General features: G+C 33.5%; 1 protein-coding gene across 1 annotated transcript in view; it reads left to right on the forward strand.

The window, feature by feature from the left end:
- Nucleotides 1-10,869: 10,869 nt before the first annotated feature.
- Nucleotides 10,870-14,695, forward strand: part of CCDC178 (coiled-coil domain containing 178) — a gene marked incomplete at its 5' end in the record, with an annotated part of 131,678 nt that continues 127,852 nt past the window's right edge. The window contains 3 exon segments of the mRNA XM_054285124.1: nt 10,870-11,080; nt 13,918-14,001; nt 14,004-14,112. Coding sequence (XP_054141099.1) covers nt 10,870-11,080; nt 13,918-14,001; nt 14,004-14,112 — 404 coding nt within the window.

A 14,695-nucleotide genomic window follows, 5' to 3' on the forward strand; every position in this document is an offset into this window, starting at 1 on the left:
AGTGACACTGGGCTTCTGTGAGGAAATACTGCACTTGTATGTCTGGAAAACCAGCCTGCACTGATTCTAATGGTCATGGGGACATTATGAAATCTTTTTAGCATTGTTTCTCTATTACTTGCAACACCTGTGAGATATCTCATTAAAAACTGTGATTATTTCAAATAATATGAATTTTCATTCATCTGTCCATTATTCTTGATTGATTTTTTTTTTGGAGAACCTAATGTATTCTTCAAACTTTTTGAGGATCAATTCCACAATTTCATGAAAATCTTGGCCCAGTCATGCCAGGAAGAGTCTGAGGAGATAAGGTAAACTGAAAATTATATTGCTGGTCCTTGAAATTACAAGTATTACATTCTGTACTAAACAAATTCTTGGACTTCTACTTTGCATTTCTTTGTGGCAATGCATTGTATGATTGTAGGATTTCATTCAATATATGACATGGCTTAACAGAAAAACTTCTGAGTTTCAAAGACTTAAAGTTTTCAAACAGGGATGATCTGTGCTGATGTTAACTATGATTTATTTGTCTCCGTTCTGTATTACCAGGTTTGTTTGTATTTCTGAAAATTAAAATGAAAGGTACGATGATAATAAACTTGATAAGCATTAAGTAGCTCTGGAACAGCACAATCAGTACTGAATTATTGAGCCAACAAAGCTAGAGAAGGGAAAGGATGAAAGAATTCTGGTTCTGAAGCAAAACCATGGAAATTCCCCTGACCTGCTGTTTCTTCGTCCCATGGAGTTATGGGATTGTTTATGGGTGGGGATTTTATGAGACATTTAAGATTCATTCTGGGAGCTGATAAGGAAGTGGAAAGGAATTTGTAGATAACTCGTAGGCTGGCTGAATTGACTTAATTTGTTCCTGCTGAATGCATGTTTTTTAATGCTGCTGAGAAAATTATGCTATTGTAAGACTGAGTGTCAGCATGCCTAGAGTGCTTTCTCCTTTTCTACTATTTCTTGAAACTAAAGACACACATAAATTTATCCTTATTCAATGTGAACCTCATTGCAAATGATAAAAACAAAATAACTGTATCCCAGACTGTTGTATGTGTTTATTTTTTATAAAGTTGCTATAGCTCTTCCTGGATGTTTGACTAATAACATATTTATTATCCTATAATAATAATTTGAATTTAATGACTACAACAGAACTGGCTTAATTATCAACATAAAAACATAACTTAAACAGTACTTAGCTAATGGTTTAATAGAATGCAAAAAAATATACTCTAATTATAAAAGAAAAGCAAATGAGTGAATTAAACAAGAATATGTTGTGTTATGTCTATAAATACTTGATCTCATTTTTTGTTTCTTCATTACTCTATTTTTAAAAAATGGAGTTAAGAAGTGTCTTCATTTCTAATGCTCAGAATAAGAGATGTGATTTGTATGAACATATGCAGCAATTATGCCAAAACTAAATTTCTTCAGTTCTGTGGTTACTATGGTAACAAAAATTCACTGTATTTCATTTAGACATATACAATAGAATAGAAGATGGCAGATTTAAGATTTAATAATATTTTCAAAAATATTGTGTGACACTACATGATATTTTATTTATGTGCAAGGCATAGATCAAATAACTAACATGCTTAGTAGCATGAACATTGGTACTAACCATGTTTAAAACATTTTTGGGTGATTCTTGTGGTAATGGCATCTTGGATGCTCATTTCTTACAATTGCATCACATTTTTTTTGCTTGAGCATGGAGTTTTCTCCTGCTACTGTCAGGTCTCTTTGACCTCACAAGAATGAGGAAGAAGACAATAGTTCTCCTGTTTGATTTCTGGTCTTGAAATGTATGAGGAGGGACACTGAAACAGAAGGGGAGGTAGCATCTTTAGTCAGAGATAATTATGTTTTATGTGAACCCAAGTCCCAGAATGTACTCTCAGTCTTAAGGTATTTATTTTCTCAGTACAACTTGGTAGAAGTAGAATTCCTCTTTTCAATTCATGACAGAATAGTGGAACACAAGAATATATAAAGAAGAGCGGGACATTCATGACTCTGTCACCAAATACTTGGATTTATTACCTTTATATATTATAAATTTCCTGTGTTCTTGATTTTCATTGTATGTCATTGTCTCCAGGTTGATTTGTTTAGAATTCAGAGTTGCACTAAGGTGTGCACTAAGGTGTGTGGAAGAAGAATAAGTGTTAAGTTTATTTGAAGTGCAGGTTGTCTAGCTGGAAAGAACCACAATACTAGTGGAATACTCAGAAAAAAATCAAATTTGTTTTGATGCAGAACTATTTCAGGTATTTTCATGACAGCAGTGAGATGTTGGCTGTAATATTTTCAGTTTTGTGTATCGTTTAGAAGTTTGTGAGAGTATATTGTTTAATCTTAATTCCTTGCTTAAAGCTTAAAGTTGCTAGTAAGGGATTAGTTCTTGGGATCTTGTTCCTGCAAAAGGAAGAAAGCACAATTTTTTCTTGTCCTTTGTTGATTTAATAGTAATTCTAATAGTTTTCTTACATTTGATGGTTTATCTTAGCCTATAAAATTTCTGCATAGAGGCTTTTTTTTCAGTGGGAGACCAGACTATTACCATAACAGATTTTAATACTTAAAATTGCTATTTAAAAACCACAAAGTACTGTTTTGGAATATCTGCACCAAATGTAATTTGAGGCAAGAATTTCAGGTAGATTAACCGTCTTCTATGTATTCTGAAATAAACCTGGGCTGCATTTCAGTGTTTGAAAGGATTCACTGAATCACTTTAGGACAGGCAAAATTGTGCACTAAATTCTAGAAACCTAAAATCAAATGGTAAAATATGTTCACATATATTATAGTCCTGCATTTTCAGAAAGTGAGCATTTGGAGGTCAGGAAATGATAAAGTGGAGATTGTTCATGGAATGTTAGCTCCTTTTAACTGTGATTAGTTTATCACTTCTATTTAGGCTGACTGAATTTTGTGGAAGGACAAAAAATTTGAACACAAATGGCATAGTCACAATGAAGGAGGAATCAATGAGAACATTTTCAACAAATATTAAGGCATACTAATTGTTCTTATGAGGCAGACTATCTGAATTTTCGCTTAGTTTACTTCATGGCGAACTAGACTTCTGGTGAAGGGGTAAGTATGGGAATTGATGGAGAAAAGGTTCTTATAGAATAAGCTTTCTATGAAGCATATTTATGAATATCCTAAGTCTCTGCTTCAGGGATGGCATGTATGGTTGAAGAATAGTAGTACTAGCTTTGTTAGGTGAATAGAAATAGAAAAATCTGGATGCTGTTCTCTTTCATTGGAAACATTTTTATCACAGATTTTGCTTTTAACAAACGATTTTAGTTTCTTATTCTTCTGTTTGAGATGTTGATATTGTAATTTATTTTAGCAGCTGATTTATTATTTCTGTTACATTTAAGTACCAAGAAATAATTAAAATGTTGTATGTGTTTTCTCTAGTTATATTCATATTTAGTAATATGAGGTAAAAAGATGTCAAAAAATATATAGATGTCTGTATCTGATGAAAGATTCACAACTCCTTTTTTTTCTTCTTCTTTACAGAGTTGCATGGAATGACTTAAAAGTTATACTGTAGTAAAATGATCAAAGTACTGGTTATACTCATTGGAGTGAACATGTTGGAATTCTGTGCAGAATAAAAATTCCCTAAGGTCAGAGCTATATGCTACAAAATTATGAGTGCGAACTCACTGGATTTGTCTTTTTTTTTAATGTGTAAGCCAATGTAGGGAGTTTTTTTGTTTGTATTTTGATAGCTAGAGCTGTGAAACGAAATAGTGTAATATTTATATTACACTATATAAGGCTAAGATTGTCAAGAGATATGAAGGGAGCTGTGTGTTGCCTAATTTTTTTTTTCATTCCTCGTGGAAATTATGTTTTTGTCATCAACGGTGGATTTGTCCAATATCTTTTTTCTCAGTGTATTGTCTTGCACAGTGGAATCCATCAGTGTTGTGCAACTGATTGCTCATCAGGAAAGTGATTTTCTCACCTTTTTCTTAACACATGCTCATATATCAGGTAATATCTGTTCATACCTTGTCCTGGATATATTACTGGCTCTATTATAAGCAACAAATGGAAACTGTTATCTTAAGCTTTTCTTCTGGATTTCATCCTTTTATATATAGTATACTTCTCATTTTTCCTCCTTTCTCTAGAGCAATTCTGTCTGTCAATACCTTTTTTTTTCCTTTTACTTACTAAGAATTTCAGATTCTTTTGTACTCTTTGTTGAAGCTGGTGTGGTCCATCTGGTCTGACTGTCAGGATGAGCCTTTAGGAGATTCTGATTTCACTTTGCTGAGTCCAAGAAGCTGACATCCTGTCACAAACACAGTTAAAAATTCCTGCTTAACAAATCAGTGCATTTCTTTGAACAGCACTGAATCCTGCTATTGAAAATAATTGATTCATAAAATTTAAAAAGCCACCAAACTCGAAACAAAGTTATTTATGTGCAAATGACATACGAGAGTGACTAATATAATTAATTTTCCATAATTCCTGGGGAGAGTTGTATAGTTCAAAATATGATGACTTGAAGCTTTTTTTAATATATTATAAAATTCTTTCAAAAATACCTTTTCCATAGCTTTAGTTTGAAAGTTATTTAAATTTCTTGGTATTGCCCAGAGCCTCCCAGTCAGTTAGCTTGTGATGGCAACAGAACAGTTAATGCTGTCTGCATTGCAGTGAGTGGGAGTGGGAGCCAAAGGTCAGACATGGACTCAGCATTTCTTCTGGCAAGCTTGGCACACTTACATTCATTCCTCTAGCATTTCTTTGGAACAGGCTTGAGTTTGAGTTTGGTGGATCAATAAACTGAGGTGTGGAGAATGTGAAGTGCACATCTTTGAGCTTGCTCTGACCATCTCATAGGCAACTATTTTCCATTTCGGACAGCTTGGAATAAACAGACCTTTGGTTTTTTTCATAGTATTACTTAAAAGCATACAAATTACTAAAATCTATAATCTGGCTGATTTTTTCCCCCCAATATTTTGTGTTGGTGAAGACTGCAATACAGATGTGGGGTTTTTTGCTTTTTTACTAGTAATTTTTTGTAGGTTGATAATTCAGTTGGAAATTACAATTTGTTAGGAACTTCTAATATGCTAATTCTACCATCCAGAAGGTGCCTGCCTGGAAAGGTGATGAAGTATTTTGGTACATTACCTCAAATTGTGGTCCTTAGATTTAACTACCTAAATTTTCAGCCAGTATTATTTTCTGAATTATGTAAATGATAAATAAATAATGTGGGTTTTTTATTGTAATAAATTGGAGTTATACATTTATATGCAAATAAGTTGATTTTTTTCTCTCTTACATGTCTCCTGTGCACTGAAATAAAAATGTTTCAATCTATAAGCTTATGAGCCTCCCTTCCATTGATAGTTTCATAGTTAAAATTCATCTCATAGGTTATCCATTTTGTTTTCACATTTTTACAGTTAGTATTTGTTACCACTGTTATAATAGGATCCCAAAAAACATGTATAATTTAAAAAGCCAGGTCACATAGTTTGAAATTGGGTTTTCATTCTTATTTGCTTTTTAGCTGTAATTTCCTTACTTAAATGGGGTCCAGTTTGTAATTTGTAATGACATCAACTGTTTAGTTGCTGCATTTCCCTTAGTACAAAAAATGAAAGTGGATTTGCTAACCTCCAAGAATATACCTGATACTTATCACTGATGTATTCCACTTTATATTTCCAGCTTGCTTTTATAAAGGGATTAGAAGACTTGCATGTAAAATTGCTTACATTTAACAAGGAAGACCAAAGCAGTAGAAGAACAATGTTTTTTAATTAAAACTTTTTAAAAATCTAGGGGTTTTTTTTTAAGTGGCTATTTTGGTAGTTGCTCTAGTGATGCAAACAGAATCAATATAATTACATAACAGTAGAAGCAACTAAATGAAATGAATGCTGGTCTTAAAATCTGAACTTCTTTGCTGGGCAAAGCCTAAATAGGCTTTGTTAGGATTGTGCTGTGCAGGCATCCTGTGAAGGTTTCTGCATCTAAAAACAGGCAGAGCAAGAGTCTAGAAAATGGGGTTTGTTATCCATTTTTGTGGGCTGCCTTTTTAAACAAAATAGTGCAAACCCTTTACTCCATTCCAGTACATCTGTTTATGATAAAGTTATGTTAAAAGAGCCTTATGTAACATACAGGCTGTTAATGTTTTAGGCTGGCACTTTAATTAATTAAAATACTGAGATTATTCTTTGAAAAAAACCCTAACCAAAAAAAGTCTACAGACTGCATATGAAGGCTGTCTGGTTCTCTTTTACAGTTTAATCTCTATTACTGTTGTTATTTTTGGTCCATCTCCAAGGCACATTGAAGCATTGTATCCCTCTGCACTTAATTAGGTTAATGTTTCATGTTTGTAGGACAGCTCCTTAGATTTTTTAATAGCTCTAGTGCTAGGTTTCAGTATCTTGTTCTGGTTCCTGACACCTCTCATTAGTGACCTCTGCAATCAAATTCCTGTGCTGTGTATTAACTCAATAGTTAACATTCAATAGTGTGACACAGCATCATTTATTTAAGTAGCTACAAGGCTAACAGAGTTTAAAGGAAACATAATTCTGAAATCCGCTTGTTCTCATAAAATAGTTAATTTATGTCACGTTGCTTTGAATTCCCATCACAGGAGTTACTGTTCTGAAACTTCACCCCTTCATAAGGTGGAAGCAAACATTTGCTGGAACTAAGTATTGTGTACATAAGAGTAGTCTAAGCTTGTCTCTAGGTCCTTGTGACCTTTTCGATTTTGCTCTGGGTGTTTTTCTAGTAGCTGCCACATTTGCCTTTTTGGATTGTGATTTTTTTTTCTGTTTGGACAAAATCCTTGCTGAGGACTAATGTAAAATCACAAGACTCTATTCATTTGGGATTAATTATGTAAAATTAGTTACAGTGAATTGTATTTTGACCCTAGCCCTCTTTATCATATCTCATTGCTTTGAAATTGTTCCTTCAAATTCTTCAAGAATTTTTTAATCTCCCTCCTTGTGGTTGACATTGTATTAGAAAAGGAATAAGAGAGCAAATTGTGAGCAAAGTAATAGACATAGCTGTTACATTCTGGTTAGCCATTTTCAAGACTAAAGTCAGTAAAGTTGCAAATTAAAGGAAGAAAATCAGGAATGACAAAATCTGATATCAGCCTGCCTTCTGTATTATCTTGCTTTCTCCAGACAAGAATAAGTGATCACCACAAGGCAACATTGCTGTGCTTTTATAAATACTCTGTTACCTGAATTAACAAAGTTATTCACATATTAAACAATTAGAATTAAAGCAGGAAATATGCTTCCAACTGGGACATTCAGGGTACATTTTTATCCTTATAGGATCAGATATATATTAATTAGGATTACTATGTTGATTTTTACAAAAATTTTAATTTCATATGATATGTACTCCCTGAAATAGTGTCTGAGAATTTAATTTACTAGTCATTATGTTTTTCATCTACTTAACAGTTTTGACAAATGAAAATATTTTATTGCAATCAGTATAGCACAATATCATAATGCAATATCCATATATCATCAAGATTAATAGATTCATGCATAATGAGTCAGAGTCAAGCTGATTCAGTGATATCATCTGTAAAATAATTTTTGTTACTTGTCTTGAATAGGGCATGAAATGGAGCTGAGTGCCATTTTCTCTCATTTATAGTAAGCAATGTTTTTTCGTGAACACTACTTAAGGATTCCTTGATTGAAAGGTTTCATTATTGTTGAAAGACAAAATTGAAAATGTTGTGATTCTTTCTGTAACAGCACATGATCTTTTCCATTTCTATATGGATTCATAGAAATGAATAGAAACAAGAATAAAGGAAACTTTAAAAAATGGGTAGGTAGAGGAAGAAACAATCCAATATATATATATAATTTTCCAGTGTTGTAAAGTCTTCCCATTAACCTCTCTGAGAACATGATTAGTGTAATTTAAATAATTCACTTTTACTGGAAAAGTGTTTTCCAAATGTTAATAAATTTTGCATATGTCTATACTGCAGCAAAAAGATCTGATAGCTGCCTGCACAGACAAGTTATATTTAAATAATTTATCTGCAATACTGGCAGTAATGTCATCATAGCAGCACATCAGGAAAGCTGTCTCAGATTAGTATTCCACAAATGCTGTTAAATACTCTGCAGGGAAATTTCTGCAACTGCAGTAGAGATCATACAAGAATCCAAGGTGCATGAACTACATGTAGATTTACAGTATAGACATTAATTTTACTGGAAAATTTATATTACCTCATTCACTTTTATTTAAATTAATGTTAGAGCAGCGAAATTATTTCACTGTCATAATTTCTCATCAATATGCATTAATTGGATAAGCATTATCAGGTCCAGATGTTTGTTCCTTTTATTAATTTAAATTCTTTCTGCTAGTCTTTTGTACATTTTCTACATCTCTTTTAAGTTGTTGTTACTTTATATACAGAGATTTAAAATATTCTGAAATCTTGGGATGGTGGCCTTATTATAACTACAAATTAAAAGGAGGAAAGTTAGGTTTGCTATAGTAAGAATGTCTCATTAATCCACTTAAAAATAAGAATTAGGCATATAGAATGATATAAATACACTACAAATACAGAGGGGCTTGATTTTAATTGTTTATATATTAATTTATTTATACCTTTGATAATAAATTATTTCTAGCCATATGTCCAGTAGATATGTAATACAATACAAAACAGGTATATTTCAAAGGCAGAAACTCAGAAAGAACATAAAATAAGCCTGAATCTGTCACTTTAAATTTTTCATGATGCAGAGTACCTTATGGTGTAGTTCTAGTTACATTCTCCTCTTCAAGCTCCTCTATTATTCTTTGTATCTCATCCACCAAGCTTTGCTGTTTTGCTCAACAAACACTTTATTAACCTGACTGTTTTTACTTCGTGTCAGATATACCTACTGAGTTATTTTCTGTTTGCCTACTTATTTAATTCTTGTTTAGCATACTGCTGTTTCTGTAACTAATTTTATACCTTTTCAGGACTCAGTTTTCCTGTCCAACATCTTGCTGTTTTCCATTACTGCACAGGTCTTTTTTTTTCCTATTCCCTGTATTTTGTGTTGAGCTAGGAAGTCTTCCATAGGAGTTCTCTTGGTCTGTTTTTGGTGTAGGATTTTTATCTGCCATATCTTCATGGCAAAAGTTTGGTGTTTTTTTGTTTTTTTTTTTTTTTGTGGTGCTCTTCCAAGAGTTCTTTCAAATTGATACGTGCTCAAGTTATGGATATGGATGTGTGTGTGTGTGTGTGTGTGTGTGTGTGTGTGTGTGTGTGTGTGTGTGTGTGTGTGTGTGTGTGTGATGTAACCCTGTGACCACAGGTTTTGTTCTCTCTTAGCTGCATATGAAGGACTCCTATGTGCCCTTTAAGCCTCACATGTGGACATAAGTGGGTGGCAATTATCTTTCCTCCCCTGGTTTTCAACTCCAATAGGCTAATGAGCCTTTTAAATGCTCATTGCAATGATTTGCTTGTGTTCTTGATTTCTTGTGTTACTTCTTTCCCATCCTTGCTTGCAGATTAATTTTGTTCCCTGTTCCATGTCTTATGTAAATGATGTGAGTATACTTTGAAATCTTGTGTATCATCTGTCAAGCTGAAAGTCACATACATTTACATGATATATTAAGTACTGTTAAGTCATCCTATTTGCAAGAAGATAATTTACATCTCTCTATTTAGATCCATGCCATGTTTTAACCTCTCTTGGATTTGAGCCAACTAAACTGGTTATGTTGGGCATTGGAACTCTAGATTTTTTTTCATTTCATTTCTTTTGTTGAAAAGCATAACTACATTGCTGTTAAAGGATATTTGTAATATACTCCCAGCAAAGAATTCTGTTTCATATAGTTTGCTTGCATCTTTAGTCAGACTATGCATTTTTAAATTAAGTTTTAAATATTAAAGAGATTGCGTGCATTTTTTTAAACCAGTGTGCAACCTTTTAAGTAGTACTAGCCTGAGGCAATCCCATCTGCAGTAAATTGTGTGATAAAATTTTTGTTGATAACAGTAAGGCTAAAATCTCACTCCAGATTTTAAGTCCTTTTCCTTCTTTTAAGTGCTTACAGATTTTAATCCAAATAATTTAGGGAATTATTGACTGTGGAATCAAAAGAGAATTGTCTTGGACCCTTGCTTGTATAATTCCGATTTTTTTGTAGATCAGCACAATGATGATGATCTCTAAGAATCTTTTGCCAAATAAAAATCCCAAAGAAAACCCCAAACCAAATGCCACAGAATGGAATGATTGTTTGGTGTATCACCAGTAAAATAGTGCTGTTGAGATGTTATACTGAATATTCTTAGAACGCCAAAGACTTTATTTAATTAATTGAAGCTTAAGTAGAAAAATTAATTTAAATAATTTTTCCTGACAAAATTGAGATAATTAGGAACTTGTACTGTTATTTGGATATTACTTACCCAAGCAAAGACACAAAGATAAAAAAAAAATTTTCTACCATCTATATTAACACATTTTTGTTGTGCTTTGCATTTGAAATGAGCTGCAGAACATGAAAGTTGTGTTTGTAACCAGTTGTGCTTGCCTTGATAGATGTTAAGAGTCAGCTTTATCCTGAGAAAGGAGCTGGAATTCAGAGTGTGTGTTTAAGCCCTCATAAGGAAGAATTATAATCTATTTTTAAAGACAGAAATGTAACCAATTGTGCTTACTGTGAGCAGGCCAGCTTTGTGTTGAGAATGAAGCTCAACTAAAGAGACTATGATTAAGTTTTCATTAAAAAAATATTTCTAATGTATTTTTAAAGACGGCGAAGACGTTAACTTTGAAGCAGGAAACAGAAGCTTTGCTATTGGAAGTTACTGAGCTAATTAAGCAGATGAAGGCTGATCATGAGGGAGAAAAGTCTTTGGAGTTGGAGAAATAGTGAAGGAACAACCTTGGCATAACAATTGTTTGTATGTCACTTTGGAGGCTTCAGCAACTCCTTGCAGCCATGCAAAAGAGTACTGATATTGAAACTAAGAACATTTGTAATTTTTCAGTCAGCTCATTACCAAGAGTAAAAATCCAGACATGACTACAGTTATGTTTACTGTAAAAGGTAAATATTGCAATATTTACATTTCTGAACTTGGATGTTTCTACACTTGAATACATTTCTGGGAAAACAGTGGGAAATACTATGAAATGTTCAGCATTTTCTGAGAAATAACATAAGAGTAGGCACTTAAGATGATAATAAGTACTTAGTTTGGGGCAAGAAGTGAGAAACTGAAACATAATTATAAAATAGTACATTTGAGTTAAACTACAGATTAAACCAGAAATTAAAAAGAAAAATTGTGTTGAGAAAAATTAAAATGTAATACATTTCAACAAAATTCTGACATATTTAATACAAATTATTTGACGTAACCATTGATATGAGTCCTTAAAACCCCAGATTCTGAGGACTTTTGCATTACCTTTTGTAGGTATCTACACAATAAAATTAAAGGAAAAAAAAAGAAAAGTAAAAAATGGAGCTACTTAGCAGTTTGGTTTTTTTATTCTGACTTATGGGCAAAAAGCAGGTTCTGCCTGCACCTAGGCTTTAGGAAAGTAGCATAATTTGTCACAGTAAGTTGCTAGATGTGAAATCAAGGTTGTACTTGTGGATATTCTGGTGCAAGCCCCCAGAGGTCTTTGACAAACATCTCACAGTCCAGAGTGCGGTGGCAGTGCAAGGGTCCTCCATGGCTGTGTATCAGTGTGTAATGGAGATGAGCCAATTGTTTAGTCCAAATCCTTTCTGCCCCCTTCCCTGAAGGCAGTGTCAAATAGTACACACCCCCAACAACACAGGAGAAAAATGTTTGTTGGCTTTAGTCAGTGGCTAACTCTTGACTTGGAAATTGGAAACCTGTGTTAAGGTGCTCCCAGACTGCTCAGGTTGCTCACCCTAAAAAGTGATTGCCTCTTACAGACAGTTTATGATGCCCTGAAAACAGAGGAAGAGATTGAATGAAGCCTCTGAACTAAAAATCATTGACAGGTTAGAGAATGCTTTCAGGAGCAAATCTGTGGCAGTGAAAGGTCAATTTAGTGAAAGGTCAATTTTACAGACGTAAGGAACTGTGAGCATAGTAGCTCAAGATTTGAGCTGCAGAGGTGTTACTTTTAACTTTTTGATGTTCTTACCTATGATGATGTAGCTGTGAATTATCTTTGTGTGTTGCTATACATTTCTGTTGCTTTTTCTTTCGTGTTTAGCATTTTATATAAGTAACGGAAGTTTAGAATCATAGAATATAATTAGCACATTTCTGGTCTGTTAATGTAAGCAATGATGCAGCATTTTTTAAAGGTGAAATAAAGCAGTATTAAGTTTAGCTGTGAAAATTGACCAGTTTCTCTTCCCTTTATTTATCAGTGAGCTATGTCAGTATGATGTCATGACCTTGGAGTAAGTACTGTCATTTTCAGGATTATAACTTTTCATAGTATTATCTTAAAAACAAAATATATACTAACATAGAATTGAGCATAAAGGAATTCAGGGATGCTACAATTATCTCTGATCTAAGTATTACCAACTCAGGAGATTAATTAAGATTTTGCATGACCCATTCAGATTAGACACTGAATCCTGTTATTTCTTCAGACTTACCTTGATTTCCATTATTCCTAGTGCCTGCTGCATCTATGTCCTGTAGCACACTCAGGTAATTACATTGATGTAACCAATCTTCAGAAATTACTTTCTCTGAAATAGAACAAAAATCCAATATAAACCACATTTTATTCATCTTAATGTTAGGCATCACTTTGTACAAAGTAGAAAATCCACTTCTTCTTGCAACATTTCTAACTTTCAGTAGCAATGCAATAATAATTTTGGAAATTTTGGATTTATGTCTTATTAACACAGCAAGATTTATTGACTTAAGGGATTGCATTGAATATTTCACAGCTACTTCTCAGGAGTGTTTTTTCCATCAGTAAAGTGTGCTTCTCTCTGTCAGATTTATGGCAAACTTTACTGTTCTTGAGATATTATCTGACTTTTTTTCTCATCTGATATTCTTACTTTACTTTCTGTAGTTTTATACCAATAAATTTCCCATCAGCTGCTGCAGAACATCACCTGTAATAAACTCTTTTTTCCCTAGGCAAAATAAGATAAAATACATATTGCTATTCAGCAACCAGTGATCTAGTCACCTATTTTCTTGTAAAGACCCATAGGAAATTTATGCCAAATCAGAAAAGAAAATGCAGCAAACTGAATTAAGACTGACTGTGTGGCAGTCACAAGATAATTCTTGTGTGACAGTGAGAATGTTTTATTTGTTGGTTTTGAGTTTGTATCTTTAGTTTAACTTTCCTGAAACCATGTTTAGTTTGGGAAGAGTCCTCATACTGAAAATAGTTTTTGTTTCAAGAGGATGTTGGATCTGTTCTTGCCCTGTTCTTTCTCTGCACCAACATATGTCATACATCAACATAGCTGGAGGCTAGGCAGCTCGGCAGAGCTGTTCTTGTGTCATAATAGCCTCCTCTACAAATGCCTTAAGGCGAGGTGTTTTCATTTCCTCCATGAAAACAAAACCACCCCAGCTTTGAGCAATTGTTTGACTTACATACTAGGATAACTAATTATGAGTTTATAAACCAGATCCACTCCTAATGCAATAGCTGCTGATCTTTTCTCGTCAATGTCCTTTCTCGGCCTTCAAAGAAACTTATAGCAAAATTTTGCAAGCCTTAGCATTATGACAAGATATTTCCTAATCTCACTAGTTACTCATGGTGTCATTCAGTTACCCGCATTTTGTTATGCTAATTATCTTTTCAGCAGAATATTACATGTGTGTTTAAGATATCTTGGAGCTATGGAGGCATTTTGATTGTAAAAGCTGTCAGCTGCTGCAGGTACAGAACCAAAAATGTAAGAAACAGCCAACAGAGAGATTCAGGAGGAAACAGACTTCGTGAAGAAACACAGCCCTCTGCTGGAAGAAAAGCTGAATCCAAGGGCACAGCTGTGGAGGATGTATGGAAAGGTAAATCCAGATCATACACAGAGGTTTCTTTTAGTTTCTTTTCACCATGAATAGATATATTCCCCACATTTTAGAGAACAGAAATCTGCTGGAAGTACCAATGTCCGCTTTACATTTTGTACACCTGTAGCACTACGTACAGGCACTCAGTGCTGACAGAACCCAGGGAGGATAATGCTGCCAGCCTTTAATAAATGTCTCTGAGGCATACATGGAATGTAATTCTGACTCTATAAGATGATGTCATGTGGGGTTTTTCCTGAGAATGGTTGAAGCCACATATGTTATATTTGCATTGATTCTCTTCTTTTTTTACACAGACATCTGTGTTGCAGAATATGGAGACATCAGAAACTGTCCAAAAAAAGTTTACAAAATTCAATTATTTTTTAGTGCTGATATACGTTTTTCCTAATGTATTTACTTATGGTATTTATTGATTGTAATATTTATAATATTTTTTATGGTAAATGCCTAATATGGAGGATGCCAGTCTTAAGAATCAAAGTAGAACAAAGTTGCAGATAGCTTAATATTGATTTCTAAAGCCGGAGGGATACTGTGTTACTTCAA

The sequence above is a fragment of the Melozone crissalis genome, unplaced genomic scaffold (genome assembly GCF_028551555.1).
Source record: "Melozone crissalis strain CALT ecotype California unplaced genomic scaffold, PUWL_Pcris_2 ptg000042l_1, whole genome shotgun sequence".
In the NCBI taxonomy this organism is placed as follows: Eukaryota; Metazoa; Chordata; class Aves; order Passeriformes; family Passerellidae; genus Melozone; species Melozone crissalis.